The sequence below is a fragment of the Hesperophylax consimilis genome, chromosome 12, assembly GCF_061612785.1.
Source record: "Hesperophylax consimilis isolate HC1 chromosome 12, BYU_Hcon_1.0, whole genome shotgun sequence".
Lineage (NCBI taxonomy): Eukaryota > Metazoa > Arthropoda > Insecta > Trichoptera > Limnephilidae > Hesperophylax > Hesperophylax consimilis.
In genome coordinates, this window is record NC_142847.1 from 19,452,104 (window position 1) to 19,474,524 (window position 22,421).

General features: G+C 32.5%; 1 protein-coding gene across 1 annotated transcript; it reads right to left on the reverse strand.

Moving 5' to 3' along the window:
• Positions 1 to 2,829: 2,829 nt before the first annotated feature.
• LOC149419291 (facilitated trehalose transporter Tret1-like) lies at positions 2,830 to 20,143 on the reverse strand. Its single transcript, XM_089637965.1, has 8 exons — positions 19,973 to 20,143; positions 15,331 to 15,428; positions 14,228 to 14,362; positions 9,449 to 9,532; positions 6,323 to 6,601; positions 5,847 to 5,967; positions 3,758 to 3,892; positions 2,830 to 3,359 (listed from the first exon to the last, which is right to left on the reverse strand). Exons 1-8 carry the CDS (start codon positions 20,016 to 20,018, stop codon positions 2,830 to 2,832), a joined length of 1,428 nt encoding a protein of 475 aa, XP_089494091.1. The 5' UTR covers positions 20,019 to 20,143.
• Between the last annotated feature and the right edge of the window lie 2,278 nt (positions 20,144 to 22,421).

A 22,421-nucleotide genomic window follows, 5' to 3' on the forward strand; every position in this document is an offset into this window, starting at 1 on the left:
TTAATGACTCTATATCACTTTTTAAAGGTGTTTTTAATTGTCATTTTGATGAAACAGATTTGGTATAATTACGTAAAGCAAATTTCTGGTATTTCACTGTGACATTACTAACAGGTAATATTTCCATTACGGGGTCTTTATTGTAACACCAACTCCATACATGTAAATCTGATATCAATGCCGGGTTGTTAATATTGGTATTTAATATAACACGTCAAATTACAGATCAAAATTTCCATTGAGTGGTATAGCCACAATTTTAACGCACTGGTTATTTTGCCTGGTATTGTAATGAACGGGTCGCTTCTACGATTCGTTCTTAAGCTCAACAGCTCGGCTGTGGAACGAACTGCCGGCCTCTGTGTTTCCTCCCTCCTACAACATGGGACTCTTCAAGACCCATGTTCACTCCTTCCTCTCCACAAAAAGACCCTCCACACAGCATCCCCAAAGATGACATAGGCCCTGAGGGAAATTATTTTCTTCAGGGCCTCCTGTGTGGAGTAAATATAAAAAATAAAAAAAATGAAATTATAGCAGTTACAATGTATTAAGTAAGAAACGTTTAATTGTTATTTTATGCTATTACGTGACTCTTTGAAGTAGTGGATTATGGGTGACTTCAATTAAAAGTTTTAAAGGAGAAGAAAAAAGGGAGTGAAAGAAAATAAAGAAATAAAAAGAAAAAATTAAATTAGATTAAAACATAATGAGTCGATGTTTGATTATCAAACGTATTAAAATAATACTAAATAATAAAGTGAAATTAAGTAAAGTAGTCACAGTTGTTGGTTGCATTGCATTTTATATACATATTTAGTAGAACAAAAGAACAAAATTAGTCCTGGTTAGTGATTAGTTTTAGTTTTAGTGTTTTCATTTCCAAATGTTTTTTCGAACCTTTATCAATCAATTTTTTTTGTGGAAGTTACTTTTTATGAAAATACCTACTTCATTGGTTCTTTTTGTTTCGTTAGGTGACAAAAGGAGATCTCCTTTTGTTAAGATGGCGAGTGAACTCTTTTACCCGACCACAATTTCACTTTATCTGTTTTTGGAAGAGGTTTCTGTTTACCAATAATTTCAGCATTTTTAAAATCAAGTTATTAACAATAATACATAAAATTATCACCATTAATAAACTCCTGATAATTCCTCGTTCATTCTATGAATTTGAAAATAAATCTATTATTAAAATCGATTAAAATCGACTTTGGAGATTTGATTAGGGATAAGGTTATCAGATTGAATCGGGTACCGGTTTATTCCGGTTGATGGTTTATCCCAGTAATACGGTAGGCACCCGTCTCCGGGATAAACAATGGGTGTCCTATGAAGGATAAACTATTAGGATATTTACTGGAGCAGAATCGGTTAGCTGTGTGCTTGGATGTTAGAACTTTTCATTAAGAAAAATTAAGTTAACGCATTTGTTCGACCTGATTAATTTAACAACAATTATAATTGTATTTTTTTATTGAATAAACTACCCACTTGCCGAAAGAAGCTGATAGAATAATCTCCGCTTAAATTTATAGTCATAAGAAAGAATAATGTCGCTCTGAACATTTGTTTATATTATATGCAGGCTACCTTGGGCATAAACTCATAAAACCAATGTGATTTATGCTGATTATTTTTTTTTTTAATTCTATAATTTTAATTTTAATTAATTTATTTTAATTCTATAATTTATTGATATCCTAGGATCTATGTACGTACATACTGGCCATTAATTAATAAATAGTTTGTAAGTTTACAGACTCAATTAATGATAGTAAATGTATAATATATAATACGTTAACAATGATTTACCTACAAGCTTAAAAATAACATTCTCCCTAATTATCTGCAAACTAATATGATGTACCATGAAAATGTTCACAATTATCTTACGAGAAGTTGCCGACATTTTAGACTTACCAAAACTAAACTTACGTGCACATAAAACAGCGTGTTTTAAACTAACTAACTAACCATCACGCCTTTTTCTCGCGGGGGAAGGCAGAGAGGACGGACCGCTAAACAACTCGGTCTTGGCACACATTCCTTACCTCACTCACATCCATACATCGTCTCGTACATACTCTTCCATTATTCAGACTCTTCACAGTCTTGCACGACTCGAGTATCGGCTTCACTTGATCGTGCCACTCTACATGCTCAAACCATCTAAGCGTCCCTTTCTTAATCTTACTGATTACGCTTACCTTGTATTATTTGCGGATCTCCACATTTCTCACACGATCATAAATGGTTTTACCATTCATACGAATTAGGGATCTCATTTCTACAGCATTCAGTCTACTTTCATCCTTCCTCTGTCAGTTCCATCACTGCCACGCATCAGGGTAAGTACCAAAACTTTATTGTGTACTGTTAGCTTCGCTTCTTTGGACAATTGGCGTGTTTTATAAAGGGCAATAACTTTATAAAAACCTACCAAAAGCCGTAAAGGAAGCCACAAGCCTTGGCACTTTTCGTAGGATATCAAAAAAATCTAATGTAAAAAAAAATTCTATTCTTTTATCTTATTTAAGTCCTCTTAAACCAATTTAATTTAACTGGTTTTTTTAAAATTGCATATTTATCTTGTATTTCACGTATTTTCTTACTAGATGTATTGCATACATCTAAATAAATATTCAAAAACAAAAACAAAACATTTTCTTAAATCATACGGATTTCCACTAAAGTTACATGAAAAAAGTAGTTAAATAAAAGCAAAGTTAGTTAGTATATAGACACATTCAAATTGGGATTACACTATTCAACGACAGAAATAAACACAAAGCAATAATTCTTTATTAACTAAATAATATTTAAATTCTAAGCTTTTACGTCTTGTAATAATGTATCTTCATTTTTATTAGTTTTTTCTCCTTTAGCCCTATTTAATTTTAGAATAATATCTTCCAATGACTTTCCCTTAGTCTCTGGCACATAAAAATAGACGAAAAACACGCCACTGTAACCAAAGAATGCGAAAATCCAAAAAACCATATGGATTCCAATCTGATCAACGAGTCCTTGGTACATTTTGGCCACAGAGAAAGCCATCATTGACCCCATAATCGAGAAGAATGAAGAAGCCACACTCTTCACGTTGGTAGGGAATAGCTCTGACTGTAAGACGTATGGAAGATTTCCTATTCCAATAGCGAACAAGACATTGAACCCAAGAATTCCGACGATAGGGAACCAGGAGACGGCACTCATCGTCGCACTATCCGAAATGAGGACGTTCTGCATGTAGAAGTAGATGCCTACTATAGTCAGGCACAATCCAGTTCCCATAGAGGATATGATGAGAAGTGGCTTTCTTCCCATCTTGTCCACCAAAACAGAGGCAATAAACCCTAAAATATAAAAAAAACACATCAGCGATATCCAAAACACTTTTGGTTCTGTTTAGGATTATTTAATGGCTATTGTCACATATCTCTGTCTTAAATTTTCAACACATGAGATGGGTTAATGACCTTAATTTTTTTTTTTTTTGCTGTGTGAATGATCTGCGTATTTTGGACAGCTGAGAGCTACTAGGAATAAAAATAACTGGATATCAAACGTTCGAAGCTGGATACCAGATGGAAAAAATTCCTTATGAAAAATTAAAAAAGCTTAGTAAACACATTGGTACACATTTTCCCATCATACAGAAGAACTCAATTTGATGTTGTGTTTGCTTTTCTTCGTTTTGTACACTTTTACCCATTAATTTCAACAACAAACACTTTAACAGCGAATATGTTACCTGCAACAAACTGAATGCTTCCGTAGATAATGCTGGCTGTTGGTCCTGACATTTCCATGCTCGTGGACCTGAAAATGGTCTCCAAATAAGCCTGAATGGCCAATGTTCCTGTCATCTGTTGCAGCATCTTTAATCCTGGAAATTATGTTTAAAAATCTATTATACTTTGTGGAACACCTTGCTAAACTGGAGACCGGAAGATAAAAAGCAACCATTAAATCTTTGGAAGAGATGATGAAAATGATAATTTATTTATTTATTTATTATTTTATTTACGCCCTAATGGGCTTTTACATGAAAATATACATTTACATTGATTACAATAATTGAACATAAGAAGATAAATGATAATAATGATTTATTGTCTTCTTTTCTTAGTAACATATAGAGATAATGATATCCTCACTGGGATCTCCCGTGCTGAGGATTTCATTTACATATTATAATTTATATATATATATATATATATATATATATATATATATATATATATATATATATATATATATATAAATGAAAAGAAATGAATATAACAACAAAGTAACATATGAATTTAATTATAAACATATATTATGTAGTATAATTTTTTTTTAAATAATTTTAAAATAAGTAAGATAGTGTTTTTTTGTATAGTTCAGTTTATAAGATTCGGTTTTAGTCTGTGTTTGATATCAGTATATTTTCTATTTCAGATCTCCCTTTATTAAGTATCCAGCTTTTTATTGGAGATTTAAAAGTTATAATGTTGAAGTTTTTGAGTGAGAGTGGTATTTTACTGTAGAGTTTAATACTATGATATAAGAAGCTTTTTTGTCCAAAAGTTGTATTAGTAGTTATTTGTTGGATAAGTTTTTGACCATGAGATCTAGTGTTTCTATTGTACGTGTTTGTTGTTATTTCTTGGGTTTTGTACTTATGAATGTGAATGAGTATAGTTTTAGAATATAGTTGTTTAATTGACATGATGTTAAGATTGGTGAAGATTTCGTCAGTGCTAGTTCTTACAGGAACTTTCAGTATAATTTTCATAATGGCTTTTTGAGTTTTAATTAGTGGATTTAGTATATTTTTATTTGCACTGCCCCATCCGATAATACCGTATTCTAACAGTGATTGGCAGAGAGCCAAGTAAATTTTGATTAAGTCTTATTTAATGAGCACATTTCTGATAGTTTTCAAAAAATAACTTAGTTTTTTAATTTTATTATCTAAATAGCTAATGTGTTTGGTCTATTTTAAATTTCCATCAATTTTTAGACCCAGATACGTTATATGGTCAACTTTTTCTAATGAGGGTCAATTACAATGCTCATTTAAGTGATGCGGGCTATAAATTTTCAAGTTTTTGAGTGTTTTGTATTTTTTTATTTTGAAAGTGATGAATTTGGTTTTATTAGCATTTAGTGTAAGTGAATGGTAGTTTAGCCATTTTTTAATCCTGTTTAGTCTGTCTTCTGCTTTCTTAAAAGTTTCTGTCCAATTATTCCCATTTATAAGGAGAACAGTATCATCTGCAAAACTGATGATTTCTCCGTCATATTCTATGTGGCAAAGGTCATTAATGTAAATTAGGAACAGAATCGGACCCAGAATACTTCCTTGAGGCACAAGATGATGATTGCAAAAGATGCGGACGTCTAATATGGCAGACTTTATATTAAAACAGGAACCATTAGAAAGGCATAAAGGTCATTTATAACCAAACCTTGAGTAAATATAATGTAAAAAACTGAGCTTTACTTAGTTAACAAATATATGGGTCGAGCCAAAAGCTAAAATCTGAATCAAAAGCTGAAATTGGAGATGACGCAGTGGATGAGAAAAAAAGTGGTCCTAAACACTAAAACCATTGATCTATGCGTCGTTTCTCTAAAACCATCATAATTTTGAATGTATTTGATAAAAAATATATTAATTAAGTAAGTAAATTTCATTATGTTCGTATATTCGAACACGTTAGAAATGTTTATGAAACATATTCCAAAATCACAAAGCAAAATCTAGACAGGTCTTGCGTCAACCAAACAAGTATTTGATCATAGTTGGTTGTGGGTTAATTTCTTAGAAAAGGGTTTATGATGACACTTACCAAACATACTAATTACTGCTTTCCTGTATTCTTTTTTAGTAAGGAGTTCCTTATAGGTGGTTTTCTTCTCCATGTGACTCTTGACCTGAGCTTGCAACTGTCGCAATTCTTCGTCGATCGACTGCAAATGTATTATTATATAGATTTTTTTCTTGATGAATGAAAAAACTAATTAAATTAAATTGAATATCTTCGAGAGCATCAAAAAGGCTTCTATCAAAGGTGATTTCTTATATATATCACAACAAAAACACATTTTTCAATGATGGTTTTAAGACTCTGCGAAGTTGTAGAAGCAGAAAAAATCACCAAACAACCAATGTCTTGCCTAGTTAACTTTATTAAGGAGACTGCAATACTATCAAAGAAATAAAGAGAAATACAAAAGACTGCACAATAGGCACATGTTAGTTATGCTTAGCATCTGAATCGATAATGATGATAAATATTATGTCAAAAACTTTTAGATCTCATACCTCAGTGGTCTTCAATCCTTTAAGTTGCATCATAGCTTTTCCTGCTTTATCTATGTTACCATTTTTGAGGTGATAATAAGGAGACTCAGGAATCCAAAGGGAACATAATAGGAAGATCACCGGCCCCGAGAGACACATCCAGTTGATGGTATCGTAGGAAACAAATGGACCAACTCCGTACATGATCAAGTTTCCGAGATTTGCCATTCCTGTGATGAGGCTGCCCAGAGTACCACGAATCTTTTTATCCGATATTTCACCGATGTATATTGAGATTTCCTGTAAAATGCTATTTATTATAATGATTTTTTTAAATTATGTTTTTTTTTTATAATAACGTACAAGAGTTTTGGAGCCAGTGATTCTATGGCATCCCCAATTGGGGAATGTTGTGAGGCTGAAGGTAGTGGGGAAGGGAACGATATAGAGATAAGGAAAATGGGGAGTACCCGGCTACTCAGATCTGGTCACAAAACACGGCTTTTTAGCATTTCAAGCAAAGTTTCATTTCTGGATGGTGATATTACACCAGGGAGATACTGAGGGTGTTTTCTATTTTAGAGCGTGCCGCATATATACCATATATTTTTTTTAATTAAAGCGATGCACTACGTCGTGTACTATTTTAAATTGAGTCGCTATCAATAACAACCCTTACGTAGATGGCGATAAGGTTTAAATTCCCGCTTAACATCATCCGCCTGTTTTGATTTATGCAAGAAAAAAACATGGCCAAAAAGTGCCTTTTATTTTATTTTGAGGATGTTCAGGCATAAATATTTAATTTTTTTTTTCGATCATTTTATAAATAACTTTATTTGCCACACTATTCCATAAAATTATAACCGAAAATGGGTTTGTAAGTAGGAGATTTTGAACTTTAAAGCAGTTTTCATAGACCTTTACATTATTTTTTTCTGGGCTTATAAAAAGACTTATCTAAAAAATACTCGATTATTTCAAAGGCCAAAATTTATTCTACTCGAAGTATTTAATTAAAGCATCTGAAAAATTTCCAGGCGACCAAATTTTCAAACGAAAAACACGTGATTTTGAATTACTACGTATGGCATCGCCTTAATTAATTGTGAAATAACACAAATTCATCAAATAAAATTTACTTGCGCACACCGGGATTTGAACCCGCAACCCTCGAATTGCTACCACGGAGAAGTTAATCCATAATAATATTACTCTACATTTTTGTAGCCAATAAGCATCTTGAAATCTAATAAAAAATTGATAAGGAGAGTTAAGTTTATTATTCTAAGGAATAAGTTGTTACATCTCGTGCCTTCTATGCTGTACCGCTGTTCAAAAACACCCACTTCTTGTTGCTATCCTGTTACAAATTCTTAGCCGTCTTTTTAAGACAAAAATAGTGGCAAGGAAATGTAAGAACTTTTAAAAAACTTCTGAGAAAAGAGAATAAGAGAACTAATCGAACATGCAACTCGTAGCTATACCCGTATGCTGCATAGCTAGAAGTTTGCACATTGGCGGGAAAAGTAATTATTATTTATTTTTATGATCGCATCACGCAGAATTATCTTACTATACTAGTGCCATTGTTGACCAGAATCATACAGAAATCTCGCACAATCAATACTGGGAAATTTGAGTCGAGTTTAAAATTTGGATAAACCAGTCAGCTTTAATTATCATGATAACCGGCATTCCGATCAATTTCACCATTAAAAATCACCACATACTGATGATAAAAGAAAATTTGATGTTATGAATCAGCGTTAATTAAGTTAACTGTAAAACAAATCATAAATCACTTCGATCTATGATAATCATACATCATTAATTTATTGATCATCCATGTGATTAAAATTAAAAAATATCGTTGTTTTAATAACTCGGGTAAATCCGATAGATAATATTATCTTGTGTAGAGTTTAACTACTCGAGTTTCTGAATTAATCTAACGATAACGGATACATGCGTCAATTTATGGATAAACTCTGCGTTCTACCTTCTAATTATCTCCCCATTGCATAACCGACGGCTCACCGGCTGTTTAATTTATTTGTTCAAATACCTCAATCTTTTGATTTTCATAATTAAGATATTGAGAAATTGGAGATGTTAGGTCCATGCAAACGAGGAGGGGCTTCGTGCTTTGGTTTAGTACGGCTCTTTTCGACATCAACACGAATCTATAAGTATGCTGCCCTGCCGTGGTAGGTGCATGTAAACCATACATTCATGTGATATTATTAAGGTGACTAAGTACGCAAGCTAGTATAAGCTAGTATTCGGTTAATCCTTTCTGCACCGAACTTCTAGACCATACTGAATGACTCAACACGAATCTGTGAGTATGCTGCCCTGCCGTAGTAGGTGCATGTAAACCATACATTCATGTGATATTCTTAAGGTGACTAAGTACGCAAGCTAGTATAAGCTAGTATTCGGTTAATCCTTTCTGCACCGAACTTCTAGACCATACTGAATGCTTGATTACACCTTAAACAATTATTTGTATACTTGTTTTGTAAACTTTTCTTTGCTTATTAATTAAGAGTTTTCTCTAATATGATTTTTGTTATTTTTAGGCCTTATTAAGGTTATTTAGGATTATTTTATATTAGTAAGGAAAAACCTATCACCCAAACTTTGGTTTAATTAAAAAAATATATATTAATTTTTAGTGTAACACGCGGAAATAAGAAGATCACATAAAAAGTATAATGGAGCAGTAGTGAAGCAAAACAGCCGAAACGGGATCTGTCATTTTATTTACGGTATTTGTCGAATTTCACCCTTCACAACCAATACGCAAAATATCAAACTATTTATTTCTCGAAATCAAGAGACATGTTTTCTTTTCTTCATCCTCTCGAGAAAGAACGCTGGTTTGAAAGGGTTAATCGATCGAAATTAGAATTTGATGATCCGTCGACGGTTGATGGTCGCAAATTGGAAGTACTCGTACTTTGGGAGCTCAGAATCAAATCTAATTATACATATACATCTTTGGGTATTTTCTGAAAATGTAACTCAATCATTTAATCATTTTGATTGAATAATCACCTCAAGGAAGCTTTACAGTGAAAAGGTAGACCTTATTTAAACAAATTAGAAATAAAATATGTTTATTATTATCTTTCAACTTACAACGATCGCAATGGCCGCACAAACCCCGCAGATTACTCTTGAAATATACATCAACATTGGGGTGGTCACAAATGTCATCATTCCCTGAAATCAACAACAAATTATTTTTTACTAAACGTAATCAATAAGTCTAACACATAGGAGAGTTGTTCGTACTAAAAAGTTAAATAAACTTAGTACACATTTTAATAAAATATTGTTAGAATAGAGATATGGAAAAAATAATATTCTCAGAAGGCTGCTTTCAAATTGTGTATTTTATTTATCAAACAAGATTTGTTACGTTGGCTGGTTCGAAATTTTATTTTATATATTTTTTCATATTACAGAAACAAACAGTACATGATTTACAGAGATGAAACAATATACAGGAATAAGATATTTCATGTTGGGTACCTATGATATGTTTCCTTGTAATATCTATGTTTATTCCTTAATTACCAGGTGACGTGTGTAGTTTATAGGTGTGTGTGTTACGTACAGAGATGTGCAAAATGGGTACCCAAAACCATTTGAAATGCAAAATGCAAATGGGTCAAAACTTTTCCATTTGAAAATGCAAAATGCAAAATGGTTTTTAGAAAAGCATTTCAAATACAAAATACCTATTTTCAAAATGCATTGAAAATGCAAAATGGTTTCTCAGGTCAAGCAATTAAAATAATTATAGAATTTTTAAACAATTTTGTCATTTAATAATGGACATCAATGTAGAACAAACATATTAATTACATGATGGTAAATCCAAAAACACCACGACTTCATATTATGAAATCACAACAAATTTGCGCGGGACTAATGTTGCCAACGTAAAAACATAGAAACTACTATCTAACATTTAATATTACAGCGTCATGGCCCCATGTTCAGTATTTGAATCAGTATTTTTTGTAATGGTATCACTCAATTGCCAGGGCTCCTACAGGGAGCAATTTGACAAATGTAAATTATCTCTCATAGCGAGGTTGAGGACCGACTGATATTTGGGGCTTATGAAAAAAAGTTGAGTGGAGATAGTAGGAAGAATGTTGCAAAAAAGCATTTAAAATGCAAAATGGAAAATACCCATTTTGCATTTTGCATTTCCATTTGAAATGGATTTATTTGAAATAAAGCACATCTCTGGTTACGTGTGTAATGTATGTGTGAGTGTTTGTTTATGTGTGCGTCTATATATATGCGCATTGAATAGTTTAAATTATTGACGTGATGCCACGTTTGAATTTGGGCAGTGAATCCGAAAAAATGTCAATGTTACAGTTAAGACAAATATTGTTTAGAGTATGAAGAGCTCGGTTAATTGGCGAATTAGATGCTGCATTTGTTTAGAATATGTGTACGTTTCAAAGGTATGTTAAGGGACAGATGTTCGGTACAGTCAATGTTATTGTTTAAAATTCTGTGTATAAATATTGAGTCAGCTCCTAGTCATCGCTGCAAATAATTCATGAGATGTCGATGTTTGCGCTTCCTGCTTATCTGAAGCCAACGTTTCAGACATCTTTGCTGCATCATGAGGGTAGATGTAAATATTTTTGTGTGTAGTTTCATTTTGTTTTTATGAGGGGATCAAAATGCGTGTTTCATCTGCAACTTCTCAGAAACACCCAAAGGTTACCAAGTGCGACCTTTAGCCAACCTGCCCTTGTAATATGATATGATGCTAGGAAATTCCAATCTATAGAGTGATGTGTTTTGAACCTTCCTAGTATTCCAGGTTCATGTTTGCTAATATCCAACGAAGCATGTGAATTGACTATTGTGAAATGTCACAAAAAGAAAGCATCAGATCTTTAATCAGATTATTCCCTTGGACATTTTGCGAAAGTATGTTTCTTTCAATTATTATGGTTTTCCAATTTTAAAAAAAAGCAAAAAAATTATAAAACATGTACAATTGTAATAAAATTTGCTAATAATCGCACACGTATCCCTTATTTTACCGTGAAAATAATATGGTCTTATCGTTAAAAACATTACTACGAGTATGTACTACGTTCTTGTCCGAGAATTTTAGATTTATTTCTAAACTTGTAACAATAAATGTTTATGTCGCCGCAGAGTAGAAAAATATTTTTAAAATAAAATAATAGGAATTATTATTTTTATTATTATACATCTATTGTGCAGAATAATTATTTGTTTAGTTGTTTATTTCAGCTGAACAGATGTGAATACAATACTCTGTCTATAAAAGAAACCGATGGCAAATAAAAACAGTATTGAGAACCAAATATAATTATATCTTGTCGACTCATTAATGTGTCCATTAAAAAAACAGTTTTGCTACACACAGTTGCATATTCGATATACGCCGGCACCATTGGCACTATTAAAAAATATTTTTATTTGAATAGTGAGAGGCTACGACTGGACCAGCGCAGACTAATGAAAAATCACGGCATATTATAATTTTAGGATTACCTATCAAAAAAATAATTAGAGACGATCAGAAATTTACGATTCGAATGAACAACGTTTGTAAACTTTAAAAAATCAACCCGTAAAAATATTTTTTTAAACGATAATAGAACTATTAATTGTCTTTTAAAACTAAAAAAATATATATTTGACTGAGGATTGAACCTTCTTACCCAGGAACTGTAGTCGACAACTTCGCCAAATGCCGATCAAGTACGAAAGACATTTATTTCGTATATCAACAGCTGTAATGTCATCCGATTTCAGAGAAATACGTATGTGATACATATTTGCCACTATAGAATACATTGACATCGACAACGAGTCAATCTGCCGTGTTTCAGCTCAATCGGATATAATTATTAATAGGTTAATTAATTAAAGAGGTTAATTAATTATTAGTGGGTTAATTTCCGATTCCAAGATTTGCATTCATTGATTATCGAAAACGAAGGTGAAAATCGAATAGATTTATTTAAAAAAATCATTATTTAGAATTAGATCTGTCCATAGAAAACCAAATTAATAGACAAGCCAATCAGTGAAAGGCCAACAAACCAACTTTCACAGGGCGCGGGAGGAGGCATAACCCTCTCACTTTCGGTGATTTGTCAGTAATTGAATCTGATTTATACAGGCAACTCGCATTGTAACATCACCATTCGGTCTTCAAAAATAAATTCTGCTTACTTATTCTATTTACAATACTGCTCAAATTGCTGGTTACGTCAGGCGATTCGTTTGAGAACGAACATTCATATCCTGCTCAAGAAAGTTCGACAATGGACAGCGCTACAAGCTGCCTTACTTTAGCAAACTTATGAAATAGTTTTTCAAAGCATTTTCGAACATTCCTGGTGCCAAAAATATGGTCACATGGTTTGCCTCCAGCACTTCGAAATGATACTCGGATTTCATGTTAGGGCACGTCTATTAATTTGAATGTCTATCGGATTTCAAATATAAAATTATTATTAAAAATCATTAAAATAAAATAATTTTTCTGTTCCGACTTTTTTGCTTGTCTGATATAATTTAATACTTAACAGTTACAATTTGGAAAATTAAAAGTTCATTGAACTGGAATAATTTTACACATTACGTTGGAAAATTATTATTACGTTGGGATATTTCACATCACGCATGTATGCACCGTTTAATTATATTCTATTAAACACATTAGATAGATAATTTTATTGCAATGAGTGCCAAAGTTCGGATGTTCCGTGCTCTGTTACAAAACTTATATCTATTAGCGATGCTAAAATATCGAAAAATGAGTATCGTGCCACGAATAAAGAGAGAACATCATTTAATATTTGGTTGAACTATCTCACAAGCAATGCGATGTGGGCATGTTTTGTGATCGAATAGTCTGACCATGTTGTACTCAAATTTAAAATATAGGTTTCAGCACAAATTATAAATCAAATGAAATGGTGAATATAGTTATTAGTTGAGTGTTGATTGGCTGACTCGATCTGATACCGAGGTTCATTGGTTGAAGTGTGTTCAGGATGCGCCCACCCACCTTGTTTGGGGAGACCCTTTTAACTCTCCAACTGGTCTCCAGACCCATCTTGCACCGCAGTGGGAGGGATATATTCATAAGAACGTCACTCCTGGACACGCTGATTCCTAGACTTCTACCCAACCCTTATACGTTTTACCTTCCCATAACTTTCTTTTCTTAAACGAAAACCTCCATACAGCATCCCAAAAGATGACATAGGCTCTGAGGGAAATTATTCTGCACAGGGCCTCATATTTTTATAAAAAATCAATAGTGTAATTCCATTCAAATGTATGTGAAAGCATTTATTTTTTAATGTGTTTACTCAGTGACTATTTTATTTTATTTTGTGTTACGCCCAGCCATGCTTTTACATTTAGACTATATCGTAGATCTGCTTTTTCATACGAGGCACAAGGTTTTCACATAGCTGTACTTATTGGACACTATTCAATTTTCAACCAGGCGCAAACATTTAGGAAGGTGATTTTTTTACCACCACTTTTTAATGGGCGAATTGTTATTATCCTCGTTTATTTTTTTAGGCATTTATCTATCGATACTCCACTATTATTACTGCATGTATGACTCACTTGAAGTATTAAGTACACGCTACTTCTAGTATAAGCCGCGCACATTACAACCTACAAACTTCTGAACTTGCGGCGAGAACTCTCCGGCTTTCCCACAGTTTCTAGAATTATTGGAACCGCTTTACAAGAACTCCTGACGACACCTCGCCAGACCACGCCGTACCATGCACCGCGCAAACTAATAGTCATTCATCAGCTCACCGCGATTTGTGACTGGAGAAATACCTAATATCATCATGCTCGTATTATTACCGATCCGATAATACCTGGTACTGCCAGCAACAGGATTGTCTTCTTCCTCCCGATTATATCTCCCAAGTATTGCGCCAGAAGACAGCCAGGGGGACCGCCCAAAGCCACAAGGGACGCCAGCCAGGAACATTGCTCCTGAAAAACCACGTCAATAAAATAAAATAACATTGTTTTGTAACTATGGGGTGATGACAGCATTGAAAAGACATGAACGAATCCTTCATCCATCAATGAAGAAATTAAGAAATAGAAGACAATTCTACCAAAACGCTATCGTAATATCGTAAGGCTTTCTAGGGAGAGAACGGAAGCTGGGCACGAGTTTTTTCTCGACTCTGGATCTGTTCTGAATGATGCTGATTTCTTTTCATAATTTCTAATACAGGCTGTTCATAAACTATTGAAATCCGTTTGCAAATGAAAATATATTTTTTATTTTGTATGAAGGGCTTGAGTCAGTTTGTAGCAAAAACGGACTTAAGCCAATCATAATAAACACCAAAGATATATCCATCGAGGATAAAAATAGTGAGGACTATGGGTGAGTTTTTAAATCCGAAAGTCTGGTGATTCGGGCCATAAATTTCAACTTCGAAAATTCGGTCTCTTGGTACAAATCTAAAATCCAATCGTATATATGATACCAGCTTTGTAAGATAGACACAACGCTGTATTTTAATTATTTCTCTTGTTCCTAGAACCAAGAGGTACTAAGTCGGTGCTTCCATCTGTTCCCATTCAAATCTATATAAAACATACACCTTCAAACTTCTATTTGAAGATGTGTGTGTTTTATATATTCAGCGATCTAGGATTATTTTGTCCCTTAGGAACATCAGATCCAAAATGGTTGCCAAAGACGATGGCAGGGCGCAATTGTGAATATTTTGACTAAGTCAACGGTTTTGTCCAGCTTCTGAACGCTAGCTTTAATTAAGTTGGTTCAAAAATTAAATTTAGGCTTGTTGAGGAAAGGGATTTCCATTCCACGAAGGTTAGAAGTCTAAAACATTTTCGTTTCCTATCTTTGAATTCCCTTTCCGTATTATTTCAATCATTTTTATAACAGTTGCAACTTCTGTGGATTTATAATCCATACCCACCTTAGTTATTTCAATACCAGTTTCTCCAGAAAGAAGTTTAGGGAAGACAGGAGAAGGCCAAGCTTGTATCATTCCATGGTAGACCAGTGATAAGGTTACTATAATATAAGTATTTTTCATATTAAATATTGAAACAACATTTATAATAATAAGTATTAGAAACACATTAGGAATGTAAAAAAAAACTAACAGAACACCATAGATATCTAAATTGATAGACTTGCCCTAACACCAAATCTGCGTATTATTTCGTCGAGCTGCGGGCAAACCACTTGACGATATTTTTGGCACCAGGAGGGTTCCTATTACTACATCATTGACCACCGAAATAACCAGAACTTTACAACGTTTACAGCTTATTATATTGCGGGATTTTTCTACGTAGGATTTGAATGTTCATTCTTAAACGAACCGCCTTGCGTAGCGACACTAAAATAACTGAGATAAGTAAATTATTACACATTTGTAAAAGGGTCTAACTAAATATTGTAACAGAATATTCAATTTTGGAACAAGCCCGAACTTTTGTTTACCCGATTTTGGATTTGTAGATAATTTTTTTACGTAGTCGGCAATTTGCGCGCCATTGTAAAAAAGCTTGAATAGTGGTATCATAATTCGAGTTGCCTGTATACTGTCAGATTCATTTATTGACAAATCACAGAAAGAGAGGAAGTCATGCCGCCTCTAACCAAATGGGCTATCGCACACATCAATTATTTTGATTCTGATCGAAATTTTTATAAATAGAAGTATAAAAAATTACATTTTATGAGTTATCATAATAATATTGTACACTTTTTATAGCAGATATTGTTAAATGGTACAGAAAAACAATAAGAAAGAAGATAATAAATATTTTTTATTATTGGTAAAATTTATGATTAATTCTGAAAAATATGATTCAAGCTACATAACTCACATAAAAAAAACATAATGATCGCATTTAAATAATAACCAAAAAATTATGTTGTATTTATGAATTTAAACTGTCTGAACAGAACCGATAGCTTATCAATATGAAAACAAAACAAAGTCTTCATTCAATTCACATTCCCGTAGACCTACTATGATAGTAATAGTTCGATAGCGAACAAATCACAATTTTCAATAGTTTTGAACTTATTTGTATACTTCTTTGGAGGTTATGGCTATAAATGTAATATTTAACCATTGAAGAAGAAAAAAATATTAATAAATCTAAATGAAGCACCAAACAAAACCAGACACAGAAAATGATGATGATGATGGGGTGAATGCTACCGAAATCAGCATGGATGAGATAAAAAGATGATGATGGGGTGAATGCTACCGAAATCAGCATGGATGAGATAAAAAGATGATGATGGGGTGAATGCTACCGAAATCAGCATGGATGAGATAAAAAGATGATGATGGGGTGAATGCTACCGAAATCAGCATGGATGAGATAAAAAGATCGAAATATAAAAAATCGGTTCAAAGGTTAAAATTTTTAATACCAAATTAAATTTAACTGCCAGCCCATTTCTTAGTACGTTCCCCATTACTTCACTTATCCCAAGATCCCCTCCCCACCTTTCTCCCACAACTGACGCAATGTCCCACTCTAGTATACTGTATTTTTATTTTTTAATAATTTATGTATATATATATATATATGTGCACTTCTGTATTTTATAGCATAATTTTTATAACTGTCCTGATAATGTTACGGAGGTACTGAACCAGTAGACAATAAAACCAAGTATTTTCATTTTATTTTTATTATAAAAAGATCGATTAATTTTATTAAGAATGGTAAGGCTGTTAGGTTCGACAATATTGCTGCTGAAAACTTTTTTTTATTTTTTTTATTTAACAACATAGGTAGACCAACAAAGCTGTCACATGTCAGTTTATCTGCAGGATCCACAGAATCAAAATATCTTAAGTCTATGTCTATAACATTGTATGATTATGTGTACATGAGTAAGTCTTATTTCTAAGTAGGTACATTTCACAGATTTTATTTTATTGCAGACATTCGCAAAATATATTTCTAACGAGTAATTGTAAATACATTATATATCTAATGCACCTCACTAAAAACAAAGAGTTTGGGAATTTACATTAAGGTGTTCAAAGGTATATGGATTGATCATTTATTAACCACAGCTTTATGATTTTAGGGCAAGGTCTCTCATTATTAACAATTTGTAAGTTTTTATTTAGTTTGTTGAAGATCACAGGTACCAAGTATTCAAGAGTACGGCCTCAATACTTATTTAAAATTCGAGGAGTTTTTAGCCCGTTTCCTTCTGTAAATCTTGTGTTGTGCCCGTGTACCAGTGGTTTTTTGTACAAGCTTTCTCCCGTATTGTCCATAAAAGTAATATACCAGAGGAGACCTTTTATTGGAAGTAATAAATTTTTACTCTGCACCGTACAGTATTTTAAGATTTTCTCTTTGTTTATAAATGTTTGGTGTGACTATTTTTTTTATTATTGCAGTTTGCAAATTTTGTACATATTTAATGTAAGTACTGCTAGTGTGCCCCCAAGTTCTTATTCCATATCTAAGAATAGATTCAACCATAGAAAAATATATAAGTTTAAGTTTACAATGGGGCAGTAAAAATTTTAATTTATAAAAATTAAACGAGATAGCCATATAAATCTCACATGGCTGTGCAAACTTTTTATGAAATGTTTAAATGAGGAATACACGCCATTAGATTGGAGAAGGATACAAAGGTAAAGGGTCACATATGGAATTTCAGAATCATAGGGCTCTTAGCCTGCTAAGTTCAGTTGGCAAGCTGAATGGAAGAATTTTGATTGAAAGGGTAAAAATGGAAACAAAGGCTAAAATGTGGGATGTGCAAGGTGATTTTATGAGTAGAAGGGAGTACATGGACCAGATTTTCTCAACGCGTATGCTCACTGAGGAGTTTCTGGCATAAAACAAAAAAAACTTTCCGTGCCTAGGTAGATCTACAAAAAGCATACGACCAAGTTGACAGGAAAAAGCTATGGAAGATGTTGTCCAAGTATGAAGTAAATACGAATCTCACAAATGTAATCGCGTCTCTGTATGAGGGAAGTGTTGCGTGTACTAAGGTGAACGGTGGTTTTATGGGGGGGTTTGATATCACAAAGGTATTAAGCAAGGCTGCGTGATGTCACCGTCGTTATTCAATCTATACATGGAAAATTGTATAGAAGAATTGAAAGAGATGGTATTGGGCGTGAATTTTACTAATCTAAACGTATGTTGACTGTTGTACGCTGATGATGCGGTGCTTATTGCTAATAGTATGGAAGATCTACAATCTCTCGTATCTAGGATGAATGAAGTATATATGAAGAATGAGTTAATGTTGAATGTAAGTAAGTCTAAAATTATGGTGTTTGAAAGAGAGAGCACGAAAACAGTGTGCAATATAGTTGTGGATAATGAATACTAGGAACAGGTGATGAGTTTTTTTTATGTTTGCGAGAGATGGGGAGGGTGACAGAGGTATTGAAAGAAGGGTAAATTCGGGAAACTCCATTAATAGACGAATGAATGTGGTTACCGCTAGCAAAAAAATCTTTTCATAAACGTAATTTACTAAGAGAGTTGTAAAAATAATTTGTTGTAATAAACAACCACTAAAAATGTTTTTTTACTTACATTTTCAACAAAGTTAATTTCACAAAGTCATTTTTTATGCTGTTGTCATATTATAGGCGTCCTAACTGACCGTAGTCAGTGAGCCTTTAGAAACCTGAATAATTTCGGGAAAGTAGTGAGACCGAAGGAAGTTTTAGTCTTTATGGGGCAGATCTGCTCACTAAGCACTACGATATTTACAGCAATGTTTGTCTTCTGAATTTTGGTTTCTCATCAGGACAATAATGAGTGTATCTACTACTTTGAAACGAGGTACACGCTTCCTTCATATTATTTCATTTAAAATAATTGGTTAAAATGCAAATTTTCTGTACTTTAATTTTATATACTTTCATAAGTTATATAAATCAATGCAGAAACTGCTTAAGGAATTAGGTATAAAGAGTGTTAATCAACGAATTTCCTGTAAAGTTTTAATTTGTATCTATAAAGTAGTAAGTAACCAACTTACTTTAGAGACAAACTTCATTACAATAAAGACTTCTGTACACACCATATAAGACAGAAAGAAAACATTAGACTTTAAAGATTAAACAAATCAAAAACACAGAATTGTTTACTGTGGCATCCAAATGTATAGCTTAGTTTCCAGTGAAATCAAAAATGTACTTTGATTTAATATATTTAAAGGAAATTCAAGGAAGTATGTCTACAATAAGTATTAAAAATAGAAAAAGTGTAAATTAAAATGTTAAATACGTGTTTATATAAAACAAAATGAAGTGTGACTATTTTAAGTTAAATGAATAAATAAAAAAAATAAGTGGTTATCATGTACGATTATTAACGCGAACATCTAAATAATTTCTTCAACAATTATTGGAAATTCACTTTCTGACTACATTTCAATAATGTGAATATGAAAACAACTTTGTTTAAAACACTATTTTAATCTAATGTAATGAGATTGTATTTCATATTTTTTATCTGAATTATTTGTTCGTTTCAAGAACGTCATAAATGCCGGTGATTAATAAATTATTGTAACGATTGAATATTACTCACCGCAAAGCGCCGCTGCATACTGGACAAAAAGGCTTCCCTCTGTCATTGTGAACGGTAATGTGTTTTTTTTAACTAAAACTTATCAGTATTTTCTCAATATCACTCTTTGTAGAGGAATCACACTTTCAACTTAGATAACACACATCAGCTTCTTCGCACACTATCGTCTCACTCCATTTCATGATGCGATCTGAGTTCATAACAGGTTTTTCATGCATAATATATGTATATCTTTATTATTAAATAAGTGAGCAAATATTGTTATTATTTTATCGCGATTACTTAATAGCTGCTCTCCGCGTCAGAGGTTTCCAATCAGTGGGTCTTTCCACAAAATGTATCTTCGAATTAATGATGGCAGTCAACATAATATTAATATTCTTTAATTATAGCAATAGTATTCAGCATATTTGTATAGTGGTCGAAGCGTTGTGTTTGTGCAACATGATCCAACATAAATCCAGTATTCAACAAAATGATGACGTTCAACACGATTATGGCAATCAACGCAACAGTGGGATTCTGTATAATGTTTTTATCCAATGTGATGATGGAACTCACGGTAATTGTCGCTATCAATGTGATGAGGATATTTAAAATGATGATGGATTTCATTGTGGTAATCGGGTTCAACAAATGATTATGGCATTCAACATAATGACTGAATTCATTGTAATAATGGCTTAGTTATTTTTCATTTTTAAATTATTCATTTCCTTATTTACAGCCTTGCATTATTGCAATTCATTTCATTTCATGTTCCTAATGGAGTCACACGAACTAAAATTATCTTTCACTGCAATATATATATATATATGTAGAATAATGTTCTCGGTTTACCCGCGTAAAGTAGTCCTTAAAAGGACTTTTAAATTTCTGACGTTTCGGACAGATCTCACTGTCCATCTTCTTAGGCCTTATGTCCTAAATTTCGTCTCAAACTGAACGCTTTCGCGTGTCTGTTCGGTCCAGAAGTCAAGATACAAGTGGGTGCTTATCAATTCTTATGTCTAGGACGAAGTATGCGTGTTGATAGTGATTTGACGGTAGAGGGGGTGCGGGCGGGGTTGGCAATATCAAGCAGTATGCGTGTAGCGACCTGATTGGGTTGCTTTGAACTTGTTGGCACTTCCAACAATTTTTTTTTTTCAACATTCATTTTTGTTGTACAGTAGGTATGTGAAAAATGAAAAAATATATGACGTAGAGTAAATTAACAACAAAGTAATTAACAACTATGCAGGGCGTGGCCTTGAGTGAGCTTGGGCCCAGCGCTCACTCAGGAGTGGGGTTTGGTGCTGGTAGTAATTTTTTTTAAATCTTTGCTTACACTGCGCATACATAGCTTAGGTAACCAATATGCATAATTAGCAGATATTTTAAAAAAAAGTTATTAATTTGCAATTTGTTTCCTTTAGCCTGATGTTAAATCGTTTTGTAATCCTATTTTGTAAAAATGTTTTATTCTGTGTATTTAAAGGAACTTGTACGGTAAATAAGTAAATAAAATTTAATAAATAATTACAGCAGGATTCAACATAATGGTGATGTTTAATTTTTCTGGATTTCTAACATGCAAACGAGTTAGTTTCATTGTTTTACACGTACTAATAAATACTGCTGCTTTTGGTTAGAATATAATTCGATGTCTTAGAGATGTTGTATACCCATAAATTATATTTAAATGAAATGAAATTGAAAATTTGCAAACATTCTAAAATCAGATTTAGTTAAACAAAAATTATTTTTTTTCCATTTTATAGTACATATCTGTACCTAATGTAATTACAATATTTTTTATGTTAACTTTTGTTAACAAAGATAAATTATATTTTTATGAAATACAATATCTTATTTCAAAAAAAATATTCAAAAACATTGCCTGGAGGATTTACAAAATATTTTAATGTGTTCATATCTTTGGGATGGTAGGAATATTTTCTTTTTAACATAACTACCTACCGGTTTATTAAATATTGCATCTCTAACCTACCGGTTTAGGAGATGCAATATTTGAAACCAAAACAATAAAGGCTTGTACATTTCAGGACTTGACTTCTTTTCGACTTCAATTTCGATTGGAGAAGAAATATTTGAAGTCTAATCCATCGAATTTTGTATCTTTATCTAGGTGATGTATTTTTTGTGTTTATGAAACAAAACGATTTGCCATCGCTGATGGTACTATCTTATCTTCTGATTTTTTTACTTTTAAAAGGACTGTCATATTGGATGTAGTATCACGCTCATTAATCGACTACATTGCAAATATTATCTTCTATTGTTGATTGATGCTTTATTCTGTTTTTTATTATTATTATTATTAATTGGTTATAGGTTGTCAATAGTTTTGGTATAATTTTAAAATTGTAAATACAGGTTCACTCTTTGAGCACGTGATAAATATTTTTGACTGGGCTTAGCTAAGTCTTTTTTTAACTCAACAGTG

Excerpts from the sequence above, each read along its gene's own strand:
- LOC149419291 (XM_089637965.1), bottom strand. The coding sequence starts at position 20,018 with ATGACAGAGGGAAGCCTTTTTGTCCAGTATGCAGCGGCGCTTTGCG. Across the intron at positions 15,429-19,972 it reads GTATGCAGCGGCGCTTTGCG|TAACCTTATCACTGGTCTAC; the intron begins GTGAGTAATATT and ends CTTATATTATAG. Across the intron at positions 3,360-3,757 it reads AAGCATTCAGTTTGTTGCAG|GGTTTATTGCCTCTGTTTTG; the intron begins GTAACATATTCG and ends TTTATATTTTAG.